Source organism: Suricata suricatta, chromosome 17, assembly GCF_006229205.1.
Source record: "Suricata suricatta isolate VVHF042 chromosome 17, meerkat_22Aug2017_6uvM2_HiC, whole genome shotgun sequence".
In the NCBI taxonomy this organism is placed as follows: domain Eukaryota; kingdom Metazoa; phylum Chordata; class Mammalia; order Carnivora; family Herpestidae; genus Suricata; species Suricata suricatta.
Genome location: NC_043716.1, coordinates 55,004,552 through 55,023,984, shown reverse-complemented (window position 1 = coordinate 55,023,984; position 19,433 = coordinate 55,004,552). Strand labels below are relative to the sequence as shown.

At 55.9% G+C, this 19,433-nt stretch overlaps 1 protein-coding gene across 7 annotated transcripts in view; it reads right to left on the bottom strand.

Annotated features, from left to right (window-relative positions):
* TNRC6C (trinucleotide repeat containing adaptor 6C) overlaps positions 1–19,433 on the bottom strand; it is an 80,256-nt gene that overhangs the window by 34,343 nt on the left and 26,480 nt on the right. For 5 of the 7 annotated variants that reach the window (XR_003904526.1, XM_029927993.1, XM_029927995.1 and 2 more), the window contains one exon: positions 10,912–13,527. Coding sequence is in view for 6 of the 7 variants with exons in the window: in XM_029927993.1 (XP_029783853.1) it covers positions 10,912–13,309 (2,398 nt within the window). In the remaining variant the exon portion in view is untranslated. The remainder of the gene's footprint in view (positions 1–10,911; positions 13,528–19,433) is intronic. The other 2 variants (XM_029927998.1, XM_029927994.1) reach the window with 1 other exon arrangement.

The window sequence follows — 19,433 nt, the reverse complement described above, 5'->3', positions numbered from 1 at the left end:
GGGCGGAGGAGTCGGCAGCTGAAACCCGTGCAGAGAAAGGACGGGAGGAAGTCCAGGCGGCTCCCGGGGAGAGGGCGCGCTGGCCGCAGTGGTGCGGGGGGTGAGGGGGGGCCCGCCTGCACCTGTCTGCACCCTGCGGGCCCCTGCGGGGTCCTGAAGGCCGCGGCATTGCTCACTACAGGCACAGAAGGGTCACGGCCGGAAGGATCTCCCACTCTCTTCATGCTCCGGTGGATAAACATTTTATTTTATGTTTTAAAGTTTATTCATTTATTTTGAGAAAGAGGGTGTGTGTGCGCAAGCAGGGGAGGAGCAGAGAGAGAAGGAGAGAAAGAGTCTCAGGCAGGCTCCTCGCTGTCAGCACAGAGCCAGACACGGGGCTCCATCTCATGGGATTGATTGAGAGACCATGTCCTGAGCCGAAATGGAGAGCTGGGTGCTTAGCTGACGGGGAGCCCCCCGGGCACCCCAAGAAAAACAGTTCATGTGACAGATGTCACCTTCATTTTCCCAAATCAACCCACACTTCATTCTGCCTCTGCCTAGCAGCTTCTGTGAAACTCCTGATCACCATCTGTTTTTTTTTTTTTTTTTAGTGTTTTTACTTATTTTTGAGAGAGACAGCATGAGCAGGGGAGTGTCAGAGAGGGAGGGAGACACAGAATCTGAAGACAGGCTCCGGGCTCTGAGCTAGCTGTCGGCACAGAGCCTGATGCGGGGCCCGAACCCACGAACCGTGAGATCATGACCCGAGCCGAAGTCGGACGCTCAGCCGACCGAGCCCCCCAGGCGCCCCCTGATCTCCATCTAGACAGCTCGCATCAGCTGTACTTTTCAAATGGACAGTTTCCCAGAGACGGAAATGTGAACATTTTAAATATTAACTAAAGAATAGAAACCACACACAGACAGTGAACTGTAAATCCTAGATTATTTGGTTGCAATATGGATATTATCAATTATGAGATGTATTAATTTTCTGACTAAAAATAGCATGGAATCAGCCCCCTGGATGCTCTTTATTCTAATAAGACGCTGTAATATTGATGAATGACAGAAGGCCATGCAACCCATGAATCATTTTAAGTTACAAGCCCCTTGCTGAGCAACATATTATGTAAATTATTGCCAATAACAGGGAAGTTCGCGCTAATCAGTTATTGTCAGCCATTGGTAACCTCACTACTCCCTATAATTACATCGAAAACAAGAACGTATATTGGGAGAAGTAGTTTTATAAATTGAAGGGACAAATTTACATCAGGAAAATTAACACAGATGACTAAAATTATGGTTGTTTTAGGAAGATACAATAATTTAGGTGTTGCTACATGGCAATCAGCCGTAAAAATACTGATTTGTTGTAGGTGATTAAATAACAAACTCATTTAAAACTTGTCATCCTTATATTCCTGTCTCTCTGACAGGCACCACGACAAATTACTTGTCAGTCAAATCCAAGAATAAACATCAAGACTGTGTTAACTGCGATGGATCGTCAGAGAGCACTTCACTTCCTGCTAAAGCAGCGGGAGGCGCCGCGCGGCACCTCTAGGCCCCAGGAGATGACCGGTAAGCAGCGTGTTTCAAAGTCTTAGAAACGGAGGAAGGACTGTTTTCCCTCAAATCAAGAGAACAAGATATCCTTCTTTTTTTTTTCTTTTTTTGGTGGTCAAACAAGAAAGGACCTTATTTCTGTGAGGCCAACTAGGGACACAGCGGACTCGCTCTCAAAGACGGTCTCCCCGACAAGGTGTCCACCACGTGACCCCGGCAGGAACACACTGACCCACAGTGCGCACCTGGAGAAAGCGCCGCTGTCACCTCGCCGCTGTCACCTCGAGGCACGCCCGCAAACTCGATGCCGAGCAAACGCTGTCAGGGGACAGACACGGACTCTGAGCGCAGGCGACCAACGTGGTCTCCGTTGTCGGTGCTCAGGGCGGGACCGAACCATTGTGAGTAACTTCACAGAGGGCCTTTTAAAGACGGGCTTAACGAGGCACACCAAACTTCCACCTGACATTTGAAACACTGACACTGGATTTTTCAAAATGGCCCTTCCAATGCTTCGGCTTTTGACAAAATGCTGCCGTACAGTGGGGTTCGGGAGCGATGACCTCCCTTCTTCAACCGAACAAATACAGTCCCGGGGCTAAAGAACAGTAACGACGAAACGCCACTGGAATGTGTAGTTTTCATCCAATCTTAAACGCACAGGCTCTACCAGAACGGACAAAACCCAGTGCCTGCGTGGCACTCACGCAGAAGACCAGGAGAAGACCGAGCACAAAGCCGTTAAAAGGCCAGGAACAGAAGCGTCCTCAAGACACCCCGCCTGCCGCATGGCCCTCACCGTGAGCGCGCCCGACAGGGAGGTCCACTGAGTGCATCCTTCTTCTGTGACGGAAGTAACCAAGCAGTTCTCGCTCCTTCCGCCGGTACCACCTGTCTAGTTCTCTAAGTGCGACAGGCGGTCCAACAAGGGAAGAAAGGATCGGTTAGAAAACGGCCAATTAGGGGCGCCCGGGGGGCTCAGTCAGTTGGTCATCTGAGCTGATTTCAGCTCAGGTCACGCTCCCAGGGCCGTGGGACTGAGCCCCGTGTCGGGCTCTGTGCCAAGCATGGGGGCTGCTTAAGGTGCTCGTCTCTCTCTCTCGCTCTCTCTCTCCCTCCCCCTCTGCTGCTCTCCCCGGCTTGCGCATGCTCTCTCTCAAATAATAATTCTTTTTAAATTAAAAAAAAGAGAAAATGGCCAATTGTAACTAAATGAAGGAAAGAGAGAAGACTAAATCCCATCGGCTGAGCATCTGAGTGCCGGCCACGTGCTTGCCATTTTCAGGCACCGACTGAAATATTAACGAGATGGGATTTTGTTCACACCGATGGCCGTCCTGCTGACCGTCTGTTTATTCTAATGCTTGGCTGGCCACCGGCTTACGGAGGGACAGCGAAGAACTGGGAGCCACGGCAAGAATCAGGTTTTCATATTTGAAACTGAGACCGCTACTTACATAGCGAAGCTTCAGGCCGGAGAGTATTTTGCTCAGACAGAAAAGCATCCTATGTTTCAGAACGGCTCATTTCAAGTCTCCTTTATTTGAAACTTCTCTTCCAGACCCAAGGGACCCTGTGAGGGTCACGGACCAGGCCCTTTCCACTGGTCACGTGGCCTCGAGCTGCTCAGAAGAGCAAAGCTTTGCTTGCCTTCCTGGGTCAGCACAGAGGGAAGGTGCTAGAAAGGGGACATTTCTTTAGTTTTTATCTGAGTGCACGAACAGAGATTTTAATGCACCTGTTCTCACTGATATACGGGGGGCCAAACTGCACTTCGGGGGGTCTCGTTCATTCCTTTCGAACCGAAGGCACCTCCAGGGAAGCCCTGTGTGCGCACCCCCGGGGCCCCTCCCGCCTCTCTGGCAGGGTGCTCCCAGGCCCTGCTTCTACACCACACTCCCCAAAACGCAGGAAAGAAAAGACACCCCAATGAAAGACAACTCCCCGCCCCCCTATCCCATATCCACAAAAAGCAGACTGCTCAGATACCGCCTCTTAGTAACTACCGAGTGGCGCTCCGGACACAAGCGCTCTGGCGGGAGCAGTCCTGGAGACCCGTTTCGGAGGTCGCTCTGTGACAACAGCGGAGCTCTGGCTGCACCTGCTGACTCGCTGTCTCTGCAGGTGGCTCCAGTTTTTGGTATCGTTTTTATACCAAAGGATGATGATGGGGCCAGGGAGCTGCCGGGCGGGGGGCCTGCAGGAAGGCCCGTGCTCTCCCGCTTCTGCTCTTCAAGAGACTGAGGGCAACGACACACGAGCCTCGTCAGTCCAGGGAGAGGAGTCCTGAATCCAGTTTCTTCCAAGTTTCAGTTCATTAGATGGGTGATATGCCTCTTCTGTGATTACCTCGCACAATCTCTGCCTTTGGTTATAATCTTCCGTGCTGGAAAACTAAGTGATAAAGCAAACAGAGGATCCGGAGATTGAGACCCGAGTGCGAAGTGCAGTGTGCCTCTGGCCGGAGCCTTCTCCGACCTGCTCCGGGGCAGCCAGCGATGGTCCTGGGGGCACGGCCGGAATGCCCGGCCAGGGCAGTGGGGAGGCCCGCCCGCAGGGCTGGGAGAAGAGAGGGTAAAACGGATACAGCGCTCTGCAATTAGATCGACAGGAGCAGTACAGCCGGTTTACCGGCCCCCCGCACCCGCACTGCTCCTGCACTTGCCTTCGCGGCGGGAAGACACAGCCCTAGGCAGGGTTTTCTGTCCCGCCGTGCTGCTGGGGGAGCCCGGGTCCAGCCCATCGCGGCCCTTCTGTTTGACTCTAAATTAATTCTACGGATAGGGATGTCTCTACTCCCTGACCCCCCACTTCCTCTCAGAGCGTCGATCTGAGGGTTTCAGTGAAACCTGACGGAGTTCACCCTGTCCGTCTCCCTCAATCTCACTGTTAGACTCGGAGTCTACAGTGAGGATTTATCTTCCATCCAAAGTTCTATTAATTGATATTCAACGTTCTCCTGTGCCTGCGAATGGATTTTTAAGTGTCCAGAACCTTTATTTCTAAGCGCACTCATCAGGCCGCTGGGTATTTTTAGCATCCGCCTTCATTCCCTCAGGAACAGAAGTAAACGCTGTGCTTGCACTTCTGACTCTGGGCCACACCTCCGGTGACGTCAGAGTAACAGGCTGCCTCTGCGGTGACTGGACAGCAGGGCCTGCATGCCGGCTGGCCTCCGTCGGCTGGCATCCGTGCGGCGCCACCGGGCAGTGTTAAGGGGTCGGTACCGAGTGGTGCATCGCCCACGACGCCATAGCCTCACGAGTCCCCCTTGGGGCAGCTTGCCGTCTCTGATCCAAAGACGGGCACAGGGACGTTTGTCTAGATTATTACCGTGTTCCGTCTTCTGAATAGGTTTGAACCGGATCCAAACAATCCAGTTTATGAAGCTATACTGCATTTCCTAAATTACCTTCCGTTTCCCTCAGGCTCGTCAGAAAACATCCGCATCACAAGGCTGGGACAAACGTGAGTGTCCTTAACACAGCATTTCCTTCCGTAAAACCAGACACACACACAAATGTAGCCGAGGAGACATTTGTAGCAGAGGTCGATACTCTTAAGTGATCATCACCAACAACTTAGAACCCAAGCTCTGGCACAGGTGCAAATCCGTGTAAAGCCCGCAAGGCCAAGAGCAAGCCGCAGAGTCCCTGGGAAGACCAGCTTCACCAAGAGCAGGCACTGCACCAGTGAGTCGGGGCCGGCTCTGCTGGGAGGGCAGAAGCCAGGGAGATGGGCGCAAACCAGCCGGGGTGCGTCTTCCAGCCATGAGCCGCCTCACAGCCAGGTGGGCGCCGTGGCACCTGCTGCTGGCATCGATGTCAGAACCCCCACCAGGAGGGCCGAGGGGCGGACGTCTGCGCGGATGAATGCAGAGGGCCGAAAGGAAGGAGCATGCTGTCATCGCTAGGAGGCAGCTGGTGTGACAGGGTGACCGCTCCTTCTAGGGCCAGGGAGCAGCTGGGCCACCAGGCCGGGGTGCTGACAGGTGTCTGGAGAGCGCCGAGCTCTGCTCTCCCAGCACAGGGCCTGCTTCAGGCTGGACGAGAACCCCGGGCGACGTGGGGCCGGGATCCCACCTCCGTGCGGCCGCTCAGCGTCCCGGAGGGAAGACGCGCAGACATGGTGCAGAACCCCGTCCCGCGCCGCCACTGCCGAGCCGGGCGGCTTCTGCACGAGGGCGGATTGCACAGAAGTCACCCGTCTCCCCTCCTGTCCGTTTCCGTCAGCCGGTACGACAAGGCTCCCCCGGCTCCCAGGCTCTCGTGCCCAACATCTCGATCCCGAGGGCTGCGGGGGAGACGAGGGACACGAAACCGCTGCTATGGTTGCACGGAGCGCCTTTCCCTTCTTTTCTACTCGGTGATAATATGTGCAATTTATTGAAGAAAAACCATCTGTGGGCATTTTTCACGTAGAACAGAACGATTTGGCTCGTGTGGCCACGCGAGGGCGCCCTCCCCCGGTACGGCTCTCAGGCTCTGTCTCCGAACAGCAGGGAAGAGGAGGTCCTAAGAGCAACAGACCAGAGGGGAAAAGTCACCAACTCGACCTGGCTCGCCCCTGGGGGGGCGCTTCGGGCGCGGGATCGCAGAACAGCCGCGGGCAAGGCGCGCACCGCACATCCGGGCCCTCACTACTCGCGCCCTCTGTCAGCCACTTTCCACCGGTAAACTGAGGCCCGGGGCCGCGAGGCTACAGGAGAGAGTGGGCGCAGAGGCACCGCGCGTGGCCTCCAGCAGGGTGGGGGCCCCAGTGCCCAGGGGGGCACTGCGGGAGGAGCTTCTCCAGACGACCCGGAGCAGAGTGACGGGCACAAACACGGAGACTCAAACCGTGACCGTGAGGAGTGGCACTGGGGGGGAATTCCCAGAAGTCTCGGGTGGGCGGGAGAGGACACTTTTGTTTTTAGTTTTTTAAGGAAATGCAATGCCACACGTGGGGCTCGAGCTTCCGAGCCTGAGATCCAGCGTCACGGGGCTACTCACTGGGGCCGCCAGGCGTCCCGACAGCGCCAACACCCGCCGGGCCGCCAACCCCACCACCCTCCGCCGCCGGCCGCACGCCGCCTCCACACGTGGCGTCAGTTCTTGCTTTCTTCTCACGTCTCATTCCTTCAGGTTCCCCACAGGGCATTTAAAAAGCGCTTAGGAGTGTCAGTCACGTCCTAGAAAGAAACAGGAGTCCCGAACCCCGACGCTGCAGGGAGCCAGGCGGCTCACGTCCACAGGCCCGTGAAAAGCACCTGCACACAAGCGGGTGACCGCGCCCGGGGCCCCGGCCTCAGCGGTGAGGGGGTGACGGACGGCTGTGCTCGGGCCTCACAGGCGGCCACTCCAGCTGCCTGCTGCCGTCCGAATCCAGCATGTCAGACCTTCCGGGATTTCAAGAGGCCAAAGATCTGGAATCTTCTATAAAACGTTTTCACTATACACGTTGACTCATATGAAAAATGGGGCCGATGAAGGCACATTTGTGGGCGCGTGCTGTCCGCGGCCCACCGGGTCTCTGACCTTCGGTTCAGGGCACAGGAGTCTCAGCAGAGGCCACACGTCTTGAGCTCCAGGGAGGATTCCGGATATGAGACAGTGGCTCAGAAAAGAGCGCATCGCCAAGGAGGCTGTGGAGGTCACGTCCAGCGGGCAGACTGGCGCAGGGAAGGGTCTGGAGGGCAGTGGTGTTTGGACTGAACGCAGAAGGGAAGGCAGCCCTCCTTATGCTGGATGCTTCCAGCGAAGACGAGCAGCTGCTCACGTGCTCAGCCGCCCTGCACTGGAGGGCAGTCTCTGCCCCCCACGCCCCTGCCCGGCTCCTTCCTCCACACCACCCACACCCTGCACACGCGCTGGCCAGCCTGCGTGCCTTGGCCCTCCTTCCCGGACTGCACCCCAACCAGGGCAGCGTTCTGCCCGTTCTGCTCCCTGCTGTCCCCCAAACCAGAGTGCTACCGGGCACACAGCAGTCCTAATGAACACACGCTGGGTAGACGAACATTCACCAGCTGTGCAGCGGTGACCTCTGCGTCCCGCACGCGGCCCCGCAGCCCTCCAGGGACCCCTGCTCAGCCTTCCGCCCCATCACCTAGCTGGGCCGAGGCGAACCTCGCCTCTGTTCACACCCATGCTCCTGCCCGCCTCGTCTGCATGTGAGGTTGGGGTCCTTGACACTCTTAGAGAAAAAGAGTCCTGGAAGGCGTCTGTCACCCTCTGGCCACAGACACCCCCGCCTCCTCCCGCTGGAAGCAGGAGCTCCCCCCTTTCCATCTATTCTCCCTCTCTACCGGCTCCTTTCACTCAGTCTTTAGACAGGCTCTGGGCTCTACCGTCTGAAAGAAAACCTTCACTCCCGACCCCGCGCTCTACTCCGCTCTACTCCCGCCGTGCTCCCTCAGCCGCGCCGCCCGCCCTAGCCGCGGCTGGAACCGCCTTCTACAACCATCCTCTGCCACTGCTCCACGGGCCAGGCGCCTCCTGCTGTGCTCCTGGGAGTCAGTGAGGGACACGCGTGCTGGTCCACTGGCCAGAGCTCCGGGCGCCCTGTGCTCACCTTTCTTCCTTATTCCTACACCCGGTTTCCAAGCCTTGCTGCCATTGCCACCTCTGTCTCCGGGGCCCACCACTGTCCCAATCCAAGTCACCATCACCATCAGCACACTGGCCAAGCTTGGTTCCTCCTCTCCAGCTCTGCTTCCCACTTAATTTTGCAGTTGGAGCGATTCTACATATAAGTCCGATCATTCAATCTGTAAAACGTCTCACCAGCCTCCCCGAAACCTCTGGCCACAAGCCAGCGCCTCCAGTGGCCGAAGAGGTCCAGCCCGATCTTGCCTTAGCCCCTCTCCAGCTTCTCTGCAAGGCCTTCCTGTCACCCCACTGCTCAGCCCACCCACAGACCCCTCTGAACTTCTTTCTGTTCCTCCTACACACCGCCCTTCTCGGGCATAGGCTTTCTCGAGTGCCAGCCCCTCCTCTGCACTCTGACCCGACGTCTGCCCACCCCCGGCCCCCCCCCCCGTGATCAAAACCCTGGTTAGGTGCCGTCCTACATGCCGTACTTCCCTGCTCAGGATAGCCAGGTCGTCCATGTGGGGGTTCAAAGAGGGCAGAGCGCCTGTCTTCCCCGCCGTTACGGGCCTGGCACACAACAGTGTTCAATGAAGTATTTCCAGTGAGCATATGTCAAATAAAAGGATAAAGGCACCAGTTCTAGAAGCATTGCCGTAGATGGGTGTGGGCGCATGGAGCCGGGGGTGGGGGTGCGGCACCCATGACTCTCCATTCATATCTGTTTCAATGGTGATTGGTGGGCAGAGCGAACTTTTTAAAACCCACATCTCTGGGGCGCCTGGGGGGCTCAGTCGGTTAAGCCTCTGGCTTCGGCTCAGGTCATGATCTCAACGTTCGTGGGTTCGAGCCCCGTGTCGGACTCTGCTGACAGCTCAGAGCCGGGAGCCTGCTTCTGATTCTGTCTCCCTTTCTCTCTGCCCCTCCCCGTTCGTGCTCTGAATCTCTCGGCCTCAAAAGTAAGTAACACATTAAAAAAATAGTTAAAACCGACATCTCTGCAGACAACGCAGCCAACGGGCACCGAGCACCCGTCCCGCGGCCTCTACGAGCCTTCCTGAGTCTCACGGGCTCACGGCTAAAACACATCACTTTCTAGACTCCCCGGTGTTGGATTCTGGGCGCCAATTCCGCTCCACATATACGGTGACCGAGCAAGTGGCCGAGGAGAAAGGACTCCATCTTGTCTTTATGGCGTATTTATAAAATTCAGGGACGGTAGAAAACCAGAAGGAAAACTGACACACTGATGACGCAATCGGGACACAGGGGACTGCCGAGTCCAAAGGTTACGGGGGCAAGTTCTGCACTTGGGACCAAGCGGCCAAGTGCACAAGGAAGGGTCCTGAGCACGGAAGGGCTTCATACTAGTTTTAAAGAAAAGAAACACTTCAGGTTTTAAAGGCGAACGTGCTGTGGCTCTGAAAGGCTGCATGACACTCAGCGCATCACGAGGCGGAGAACCCTTAGGAGTGAGGGAAGGGACGGCCTCACCCAACTCTGCACTCAGTAAAGCCACACGTGCAAACCAACGCCATCAGTTCTGAGCTCAAAGGCCCTCCTCATCAGCTACGGCTTTTCCAGAAGACAACAAACGGTTTAGAACCAGGACCATGAGGAGGAGCCGTGAGGGCCAGGCAGATGGTCTGGAGCACAGGTAGACGGAGCAGGACAGCTGGGAGCTGCTGCTCAAATCCTGCCACAAAGAGGCCCCGCCGTGCAGGGTACGGTCCCAGAGGACGACAGCACACGAGCAAATGCAGGAACTAGGGGAGTCTGGAGGTGGCGCCGTCTAAGAAGACAGGACAGCCAGAGCAGCAGGAAAGCAGGGCGCCAGGCGAGAGGGGGGCTCCCCGGTACCGTGTGGGGGCCCTGGTGCAGAGGCTTCTAGCCGTGCGGGGGGGTGTGCAGTGTGCAGGAGGGGGAAGGCAGGAGCACGGGGCCCTGACTTGGGACTGTGTTCTCCTCCTGGTTCTTCTGTGCCCGGGGGACTCTGTGATCTGAGGGCCCAGTTTTCACTCGCTGCTTCGGCCGACCCTGCGCCTGGAGCACAGTGAGACTGCGCCCCACGCCCCGACACCCCAGTTAGAAAGGGGGCTGCAGCCCCCTCCTGGCACAAAGACCTTCCCTGGACCGCGCGTGGTGCGGACCGTGTGCTCACTCTGTCACAGTTCCTGCTCCCTGGGGAAGGACTCTGGGCAGGGCTTCCTTCCCGTCCACCAGTGTCCAGCAGAGCACCTTGCACCAAGCAGGAACTCAAAACCCAAGGTCCAGTCTAATTTTAGGGGTTTTTTTCTGGCTGGAATCACAACGCGCCTTGTACATGCACGGTTTTGTTTTCGCGCCCACCCCACATCGGGACGCCTGCGGAGCTGGAAGCTCCCAGCAAGCAGGCTTCCCGCAGACCCACGTTGCCAGCGACCCCGGAGACTTGTCCCGCAGGCCCCGAGCACTCCTGACCAAGGCCGGGCTCGAGGACCACTGGCTCGTCCCATGAGGAACCGAAGACTGTCATACGTGAACGCCAGCTAACACAACGGCCCCCCCTTTCCCTGAAGAGGGTGTACTTCTTTACTCTCCTTAGCGCTGAGCGTGCCGAATAGCTTTCTTTCTTGGGGAGAAAGCTATGGGAGAATCCTGCTTTACTCACTCTCCGGGGAGAATACGGGAGCACAATGCTACAGGGCGGAGGGCACTTAAACCGACGTCCCTTGCTACGTAAAAACGCCACTGGGGATGCGTACACGTGTCATGAGAACAAATGGTTTTCTGCACCTTCTAGAGTTACCTGAAGGGCCCGCCGTACCTGGACCGAGCAGCGGCGACCGGCTCAGCTGGGCGCCGGCCTGGTGTGCCGGCGGCGTCTCGCCCGCGTCCGTGCTGCTGCTCGTGGGGGTGGTGGCGGCGGCGGCCGTGGCACTGCTCTGCACGCCCGGGTTGTTTCTGTCCCACATGTTTACAGTTTTATTATTGTAGTTGCTCGGGTCACCCCAAGCTGAGGTACCATCATCGATTTCCATTTTGCGTCGAATGGATGGCGGAGAAGGCTCCTCCCAGCCCGTGGCCTCACTGCTGTCCTTCTGTTTGACAGGGACCGGACCCCCGATCCACCCGGTCCCTGTCTGTTTAACGGAAGCGGCTCCTCCCCAGTTACTCACATTGCTGTCTTGGGGTTTGCCGGCCCAGTTCTGTTGGGGGCCGGGTTTTAAAGACTCTCCCCAGTTTGTCCCTGGATTCACCTTTGCGTTTGTGCCATTACCCCAGCCACTGGTCCCAGACCTGGCAGCCTCGTTCCAACCAGGCCCTGACCGACAACCGTCGGCATCCCATCCGGAGCCATTTTTCTTCCCGTCCCCCAAGTGTCCAAGGACAGACGACGAGTCCACCCAGTCTCCCCCTCCTGCGCTCCAGGCCGGATTGGATTTCTGTCCGTCTCCCCAGGTCTGAGATTTGGGCTTCTGAGGCTCCCCCCAGGGGGGCGACTTGTCCTCCTGGCTTCCGGTCCCGCTCCAGGCGTGGCCGCTCTTGGCGGTAGCAGCAGCATTAGTGACAGCAGTGGAGCTTACCGAGTCCCCCCACACCCCCGGGCCGTTTGGCGCTTTGTTGCTGCTGTCCCCCCAGCCCGCGCTGGCCGGTGCGGCGGCCGGCGGGGAGCTGACCCAGCCGGACACTGAAGAGGTATTTGTACTGCTCCCGATGGACCCATCACTCTTCGCCCCTGAGTGTGGAGGCTGAGGAGCCGCACAGCCCCAGGCCTCTGTCCCATTGTCATTCTTCCGCTCCGACCTCGGGGACTCTTCAAATTCCCAGGCCGTGTTCTGCTTGACCGGAGTCTGGCCCCAGCCGGCATTAGACAGGACTCTGGGGTCAAGATCGTTCCTCGGCAGTTGGATGTGCCCTTGGTCTAGGATCCCTTTGTCTCGCCTCCGACCTTCTGCTCCTTCCCTCCCAGCGCCCCCTTCGCTGTGACCGCCAGAACCGTCGCTACTTCCTTCGCTCGCGGCGGCTCCAGAGGACGCGGCTTTGGCCCAAGAGTTCACGTGCTCGCTGGCGGGCTGCAGGGCAGGGCTCTGGCTGCTGACGCTCGGACAGTCCCACCCTGCCGGCGCCTTCCCGCTGCCGTCGCCGCTGGAATGCTGGTCTGGGGGCTTTCCCCATTCCCCGTGCACCCCGTTGGGGGTGCTTCGGCTGGGGTGGCCCCAAGCCCCCGAGTGGATGTGACTCATGCCGCCGCCGCCGCCGCCGCCCCGTCCCCAGGCGAGGAGTCCGGGGCCAGCGGGAGGGCCCGAGTCCCAGGCGCTTCCTCCACTTCCTTCCTTCTGCACGGCGCTGCTCGATCCATTTTGCTTAGCACTCAACGCCGAGTTCACAGTGTCTCCATTCCCCTGGCTGAACCCAGAGTTGCTACTTCCTGTGGCAGGGTTACCCGGGGACAGGCCCCACACCGAGCTGTTGAGTCCTTCGCCGCCGCTGCCCCCGACTTGAGAAACCGATGATCCGTTAGCACCAGGAAGGCCTTGCAGGTGGGGCGGGATGATGGCCCCCATACCAACAGCCATGCCCCAGTTTGGCAGTCCGTTTGTCTGCATTGCATTGACAGGGTTTGGTGAAGAGTTCATGGGGTTAGTGTTATTTGGTCCATCAGTGTTAAGGTTCTGAGGTTGTGCGCTGAAAGACACATTCTGAGCAGTGGATGTCTGTGGTTCTGTGCTCTCCGGCGGCAGTGAGTTTCCCCAAGCACCTAACGTGCCCGGCGGGTTCCCGTTCTGGGTGCCCGCACTCTGACCTATGGCACTGGCCGGACTGCAAATACTGGAAGGGCTGCCTGTCGCCACAGTTCCTTCGTGTCCAAGTACAGGCCAGGCAGCTGGATTGGCATTAGGGTTAAGGTTAAGGTTGATGCCGGCACTGGGGTTGGAAGCAGCCCAGCAATTCTGGCCTCTCCCGTCCCCGATCACGCTGTCCATCTTTCCATCCCCACCGCCGAGCGCGCCGTGGGCCGGGCCCGAGCCGGGGCCCGCGGCTACACCCCACACTCGGGCTGCGTTTCCATTAGCGTTCGCACCCCCCGCTCCAAGGGCACTGTGATTAGAAGGGCTTTGGACGAGCGCACCGTTGGTGCCATTATTGCCATTTGTCTTCTTGGTGTGTCCCGTGAAGGTGCCCTGGGCGCCCCCTGTAGCCATGCTACTGTTCTCTGAGCCGCAGCTGGAGGCAGAGTCAGTGTCTGTAGTGCATTCCGAGGCAGACCCCGTCTCCGCCCCCGTGACGGAAGGCCACGCCTCCTTGTCAGTCCTGTCTATGACCACTCTATCCCAGCCGCAGCCGGCTTCACTTCTGTGAGGGGGCTGCTGTCCCCACGGGGAACTGTCATAGTGATCTGCCAATCCACTGTGACTGAGATCTGAAAGAGAGGAAACACACTCAGAATTAGATCTTTCTCGCAGGGGTCGATGGGCCCCCTGGTAGCTAGTCTTTGGGGGAAGCTCCCATTCTGGATGACAGACACTACCCAATGACTTAAAGACAAAAGTCATTTGTCTTCACAGTACGTTCCCATTAGAAAAAGGGCTAAGGTGCCTCGCACTGTATCCGGTCTGACCGCTACGCCGCACCGCCACCCCCCGTGAGGACGCTCCCCGGGCATGTGACCTCACGCGCAGCTCTGCCCGTGTCCCCAGTAAAGGAGCTGCATGACCAGGAGGGAGCACATTGGCACTGTGGTGACTGTGGCACGCCTACGCCTACTCAGACTTCGGAAATGCCGGGGACCACGTGTCCCCACGGGGTCCTGAGTGCGGCCTGTCATGCTCTTCAAGACCTCCAGCCGGAGCGAGAGCAGAGTCCGGACGCCACACGGCTCCTTTAGTAGGAAACAGCTGGAAATACAGTGCAGATCGTAGGACAGACCCAGTATTTTGGGAGCGGGGGACAGACGGAGAGAGAGAAGAGGCACGACAAAATGCAATCTTGTCATCAAGGGGTACCGAGGGTCAGTCACACTATTAATTTATATGTAGGATGACATTTATACCATTTGTCGATTGTGACCAGCGATCACGGTTGATCATTGTTTCCTCTGCGTTAATAACAACAAAGAAGACGTCTCTCAGGAGTCCTTCTACCCTTGCTGTCCATTTCCGTACCGTGCAGCCCCTCACTGGAGACCCCAGAATCGCCGCACGCGGGGTCACCTATACTGCACTTATCTCGTTGCCCTCTTGGTGAAATGAAGAAGCATTTAAAGGTGAAATTCTTTGAAAGAACCCACCATTTGTTATCTGCATTTTATTCGAGGATTTCTAACCCTGCGATCCAACTTCTACTCCAACGAGTTTTCCAGCAGACTGCGTCAGGGGTGTGTGTCACACTCGGGGCACCCGGGTGGCTGAGTCGATTAAAGTCGGGCAGCTCAGAGCCCGGAGCTGCTTCGGATTCTGTGTCTCCCCCTCTCTCTGCCCCTCCCCCGCTTGGGCTCGCTCCCTCTCAAAAAGAAATAAACGTTAAAAAAATTGATGTATGCATCACTCAAAAATAAACAAAAGCAATATGCAACATTAGCTTACACGTACAACAAACTCACATACTCCTTGACAGTTTCTTCAGATAGTATGATAGATAACTGCAATAAATATTTCTTCTCTTTTAAAATATTTTCATCATTATGTTTTCTTCAAATTTTTAATAAGAAAAATCTTATTCCTGGGCAGTAAAACTGGGCTTCCCACAGAAAATCTCTTTGAAACTTGAATGGAGCTATAAAAAAAATAGAAAGCGTGTAAAGAATGACCATGACAGTCACAAAGAACATCCCAGAGACAAGTTCAATCTTAAAAAAAAAGGTTTTTGCTGTCTGATTTAAAAGGGAGATAATGAATTAAAAAAATTTTTTTTTACATTTATTTTTGAGAGACAGAGAGAGACAGAGAGTGAGCAGGGGAAAGGCAGAGAGAGAAAGAGACACAGAATTGGAAGCAGGCTCTAGGCTCTGAGCTAGCTGTCAGCACAGAGCCCAACGCGGGTCTGGAACCCACGAACTGTGAGATCATGACCTGAGCCGAAGCCGGACGCTTAACCGACAGAGCCACCCAGGCGCCCCAAAAGGGAGATAATGAATTTAAACTATTTTTTTTAAATGTTGATTTATTTACTTTGAGAGAGAGAGTGTGGGAGGGGCAGAGAGAGAGGGAGACTCCCAAGCAGCCCCCAAGCTGTCAGCACAGAGCCTGAAGTGGGGAATCTCACCAACTGTGATATCACCGGACCTGAAATCAAGAGTCAGACACTTAACGGACTGAGCCCCCCAGGTGCCCCTCAGCAACCCTGGTTTGTGACAATTTCCCCCACCGGTTTTGCAAGTGCTACAAAGAAACAGCTTTTGTAATAACTAATTTAAAGAGATGAATAAGCGTCTCATCATTTAACACTGAAAACAAAACCAAGTTGAAAGACAGACATTACCGCTTGTTACCAGCAAATCCTTCACATCAGTCCCGCTTCCTCTGGGGACAGGACAACCCAGGAGGCAGGCTACTCCCCCCTTGACCAGGATCGCCCTCACGGCCGCCCACGCCCAGAAGCCAGGACGTGAGCAACCCGGCTTCCGATGCGCGCCCTCCGAGACCTAGGGCACCTTCCGAACACACCTTCTCTTTTCCGTCCCGTAACAGGTCCCGGCGTCAGAGAATCCGCTCTCTTAATGGTCTAGGTTTGTGCACAATGCTTTCTGACTCCTGCTCAGCCCCCAATCTGATGGCCTCACACTACACACCAGGTGTGAAAATGTGCTTGCGTCCCCGTTCGTAAGAAGGACGGCGTCACAAGCCAGTGGGGAAGGCAGGACGAGCTGACAAATGCCGTTGGGACAAGCAGCCGTGTGGAAAAACAAAAGTAGACCCCGCTTTCTTTCATGAGAGAGAGAGAGGAAGCGCACGCGCAAGGGGGAGAGGCGCAGAGAGAGGCAGAGAAGGACTCCCACCACTGTCGGCGCAGAGCCCAATACGGGTCTCGATCGCACAAACCAGGAGGTTGTGACCCGAGCCGAGACTAAGAGTCAGAGGCTTCACCAACTGAGCCCCCAGGCGCCCCAGTCCAACTTTTTTAAGCTCAGTGAGGAAACACAGGAGGCTTTCTCTATGACCTGGGGCACTCATCTTCTTAAAGGGCTGATAGGTTTGACTATGTTAATATTAAAGACACTGGTATGATGGGAGAGATCATATAAAGGAAGCCAAAAAACAAGCCACAGATAGGAAGAGAGAACAAATAAAGGATGATTATCAGAATGAAGAACTCCTCAACTCAGTAAGAAAACCACCAACATAAGTGAGAAAGGGAAGAGGCAATTCAGAGGAGGCCCCTCCGTAGCCGCTAAAATGAAATAATGGCCAATCTCATCAAGAGACGCACTTGAACAGCACAAGACGCCGTTTTACTCTCTGGTCATTTTACACGAAAACACGAGGACCGATTCCTCTCGGGGGAGGCGAGAAAGGGATCGAGTGACGTCCATCACGTTTCTAAAACAGAGATCTGAAGCAAACCTGCAAGAGATTACGTTAAGCCTGTACTGTGGACCCAGTGATAGTATGTTCTGCACACTCTCTTCTATTTTAAAAATAATTCAGAAAACTTACGGGGCGCCTGGGGGGCTCAGTCGGTTAAGCATCCGGCTTCGGCTCAGGTCATGATCTCACGGTTCGTGGGTTCAAGTCCCGTGTCAGGCTCTCTGCTGACAGCTCAGAGCCTGGAGCCCGTTTCAGATTCTATGTCTCCCTCTCTCTCTGACCCTCCCCTGCTCATGCTGTCTCTCCGTGTCTCTCAAAAATAGATACAAAACAGAAAAAAACTTGAAAATAAATAGCTTAAAAAAAATAAAAATAAAATTAAAATAATTCAGTAAACTTAAACACAAATGAAATGCTTCGGGCCGCCCGGGCGGCTCAGTTGGTTGAGGGTCTCAGGTCATGGTCCCAGGGTCGTAGGATCGAGCCCCACGTCGTGCTCTGTGCTGATCGCGGGGCCTACTTTGGACTCTCCCTCTACCCCTCCTCTGCTCATGGGCACATGCCCTCTCTCTCTCTCAATAAAAACAAAATGGAACAAAAAAATTAAATGCTTACTCGTGCTATCAAATGAAGGGATGCAGCGGGTCCCCCAGAGGTGTCGGGGGCACTAGGAGTGTGACGAGGAGATCACACCTTTACTGCTTGAAAACTGTTCTCACTTTGCACACACAACACACAGACTCGGTGTGATGGAAGGACCCGTCGGGCCACTGAACCACGTCCAGTTCTGGAGGGGCGCGCCCTCAGAGCACAGATGCATCCCCCCGCTTCACTGCCAGCCCCCCACCCAGTGCGAGGCCGCCGAAGACGGTCTCCTGGACGCACCTAAGAACCCGTGCAGAGCAGCGACCGGAGCTCCAGCCGAGGCCGCCAGGCATCCCAGCGTGAGGCCCCTTCACTCCCCGGAGACCACACGGACCACACAACGGCTACGGCTCTCCACCCCACCCCGGCGGATCCCCGCCGCTGGCACGCTCAATCTCAAGCACAGCATCAAAGCGAACATCGCTTGTAAAATACACATTTCCCATCGTATCCCTCTTAGAGCGCGCGGCGCAGGGGTGCGAAGCCCAGCCGTCACGTGCCGACGGAGGCTGCACGGGCTCCACGCGGGCCCGGCCACCGCCACTCTACTCTGTCTCTGGGGCTCTGACTATTCCATGGACTTCCTATAAACGGGGTCTGTACAATGTCTGTCCTTTGTGGCTGGCTTATGTCATTCAGCAGAATGTCTTCAAGGTCCATCTGTGTTGGAGCAGGTGTCAGAATGTCTTTTTAGGTTTATTTTTGAGAGAGAGAGAAAGTGAAAGAGAGAAAGAAAGAGAGAGTGTGAGTGGGGGAGAGGCAGAAAGAGAGAGAGAGAGAGAGAGAGAGAGAGAAGCAGGCTCCAGGCTCTGAGCTGTCAGCACAGAGCCCAATGTTGGGCTTGAACTCATGAACTGTAAGACCGAGACCATGACCTGAGCCGAAGTCGGACGATTACCCGACCCTGCTCAGCCAGGCGCCCCGAGGGGGTCCCTTCCTCTTTTAGGCCCGACCATACTCCGTTGTGTGCACACACGTTCTGTTTGCCCACTCCTCCATCCATGGACAGTCTGGCTGTTTCTACCTTCTGGCTGCAGGGAGAAATGCCGCCATAAACAGCAGCGCGCAGACCTCCATCCCGGCCCCTCTCCTCACCGCGTGGGGCGCGCCCAGAAGTGGCACCGCGGGGCCCTGGGGAGGGTCTATGCTTAGTCCTTTGAGGAGCCGCCGTGCTGGCTTCCACAGGGCCTGCGCCATCTTAGCCATCTCCACCGGCAAGACCCAGGGGCTCCATTTGCTCCACACCCTGACAACGCGTGTCCCCTTGTCTGGAAACAGCCGTCCTAGCAGATGTGAAGTGTGCTTCACTGGGGTTTGGATTTGCTTCTCTTCGCCGATTAGGAATGTTGAACTTCTTTTCACGCGCAAAGACGTTTTTATAGTAAAATATACTTACTCTGTTTAAAAGAAAGAGCCAAAGACAAAGAACTACACTGTGTGCAAATGAAACCCCACGAAACCTGGGCATCCTCAATAAACACCGCGGAACAATTCCAGCATGCGCCATCCTGTGACTCAGATGACTCTGTTTTGGGATTTTCTATGAATATTTATAATCAAAATGTGAAACTAAGCAATAAATACGAATATAAGAATGAGCCAAAACATTTAATATTAAACCTTACGAGATAATAAACTGTAGGGGCAATGTTGCCGCTTAGGAGAACAATAAACAAACGCAGACCTTTACATTTGCTACCATTTGCACTTTAGAACTTCTCTGTGAGGTAGGAAGAGGCTAGGGCTGATAAACACTTAGATCCTGGACTTTCACAGATAGTTCTTCGCCTTCAGCGCTTTACAAGACCAACAAAGGACCAAGGACCAAAGGCTGACGCTGGGTCATGTGAGAAAAAGAATTCTTTTCATTTACAAAAATGAAAACATCTCAAGTTTTGGAATGCCCCCAGTCGTCAGGGTGAAGAAGCTCATAATCGCACGGGGTCCACGGGGGCATCAGGGTGCCGGGGTGGCCTGGGCGGTTGCTAACAAGTACGGCCACCTTCGGAAGGGACGGTCGCGGCGATGATGAAGCCGCTGCTGACGTCCCCTCCGTCCCGGGGGCGGGGGAAGAGCTCTGAAGACGGAGCGGGGCGGTCCTGGCAGGAAAGAAAGTCACCGCTACAGGCATCCCCAACATCGGAGACGAAGAGGGGCA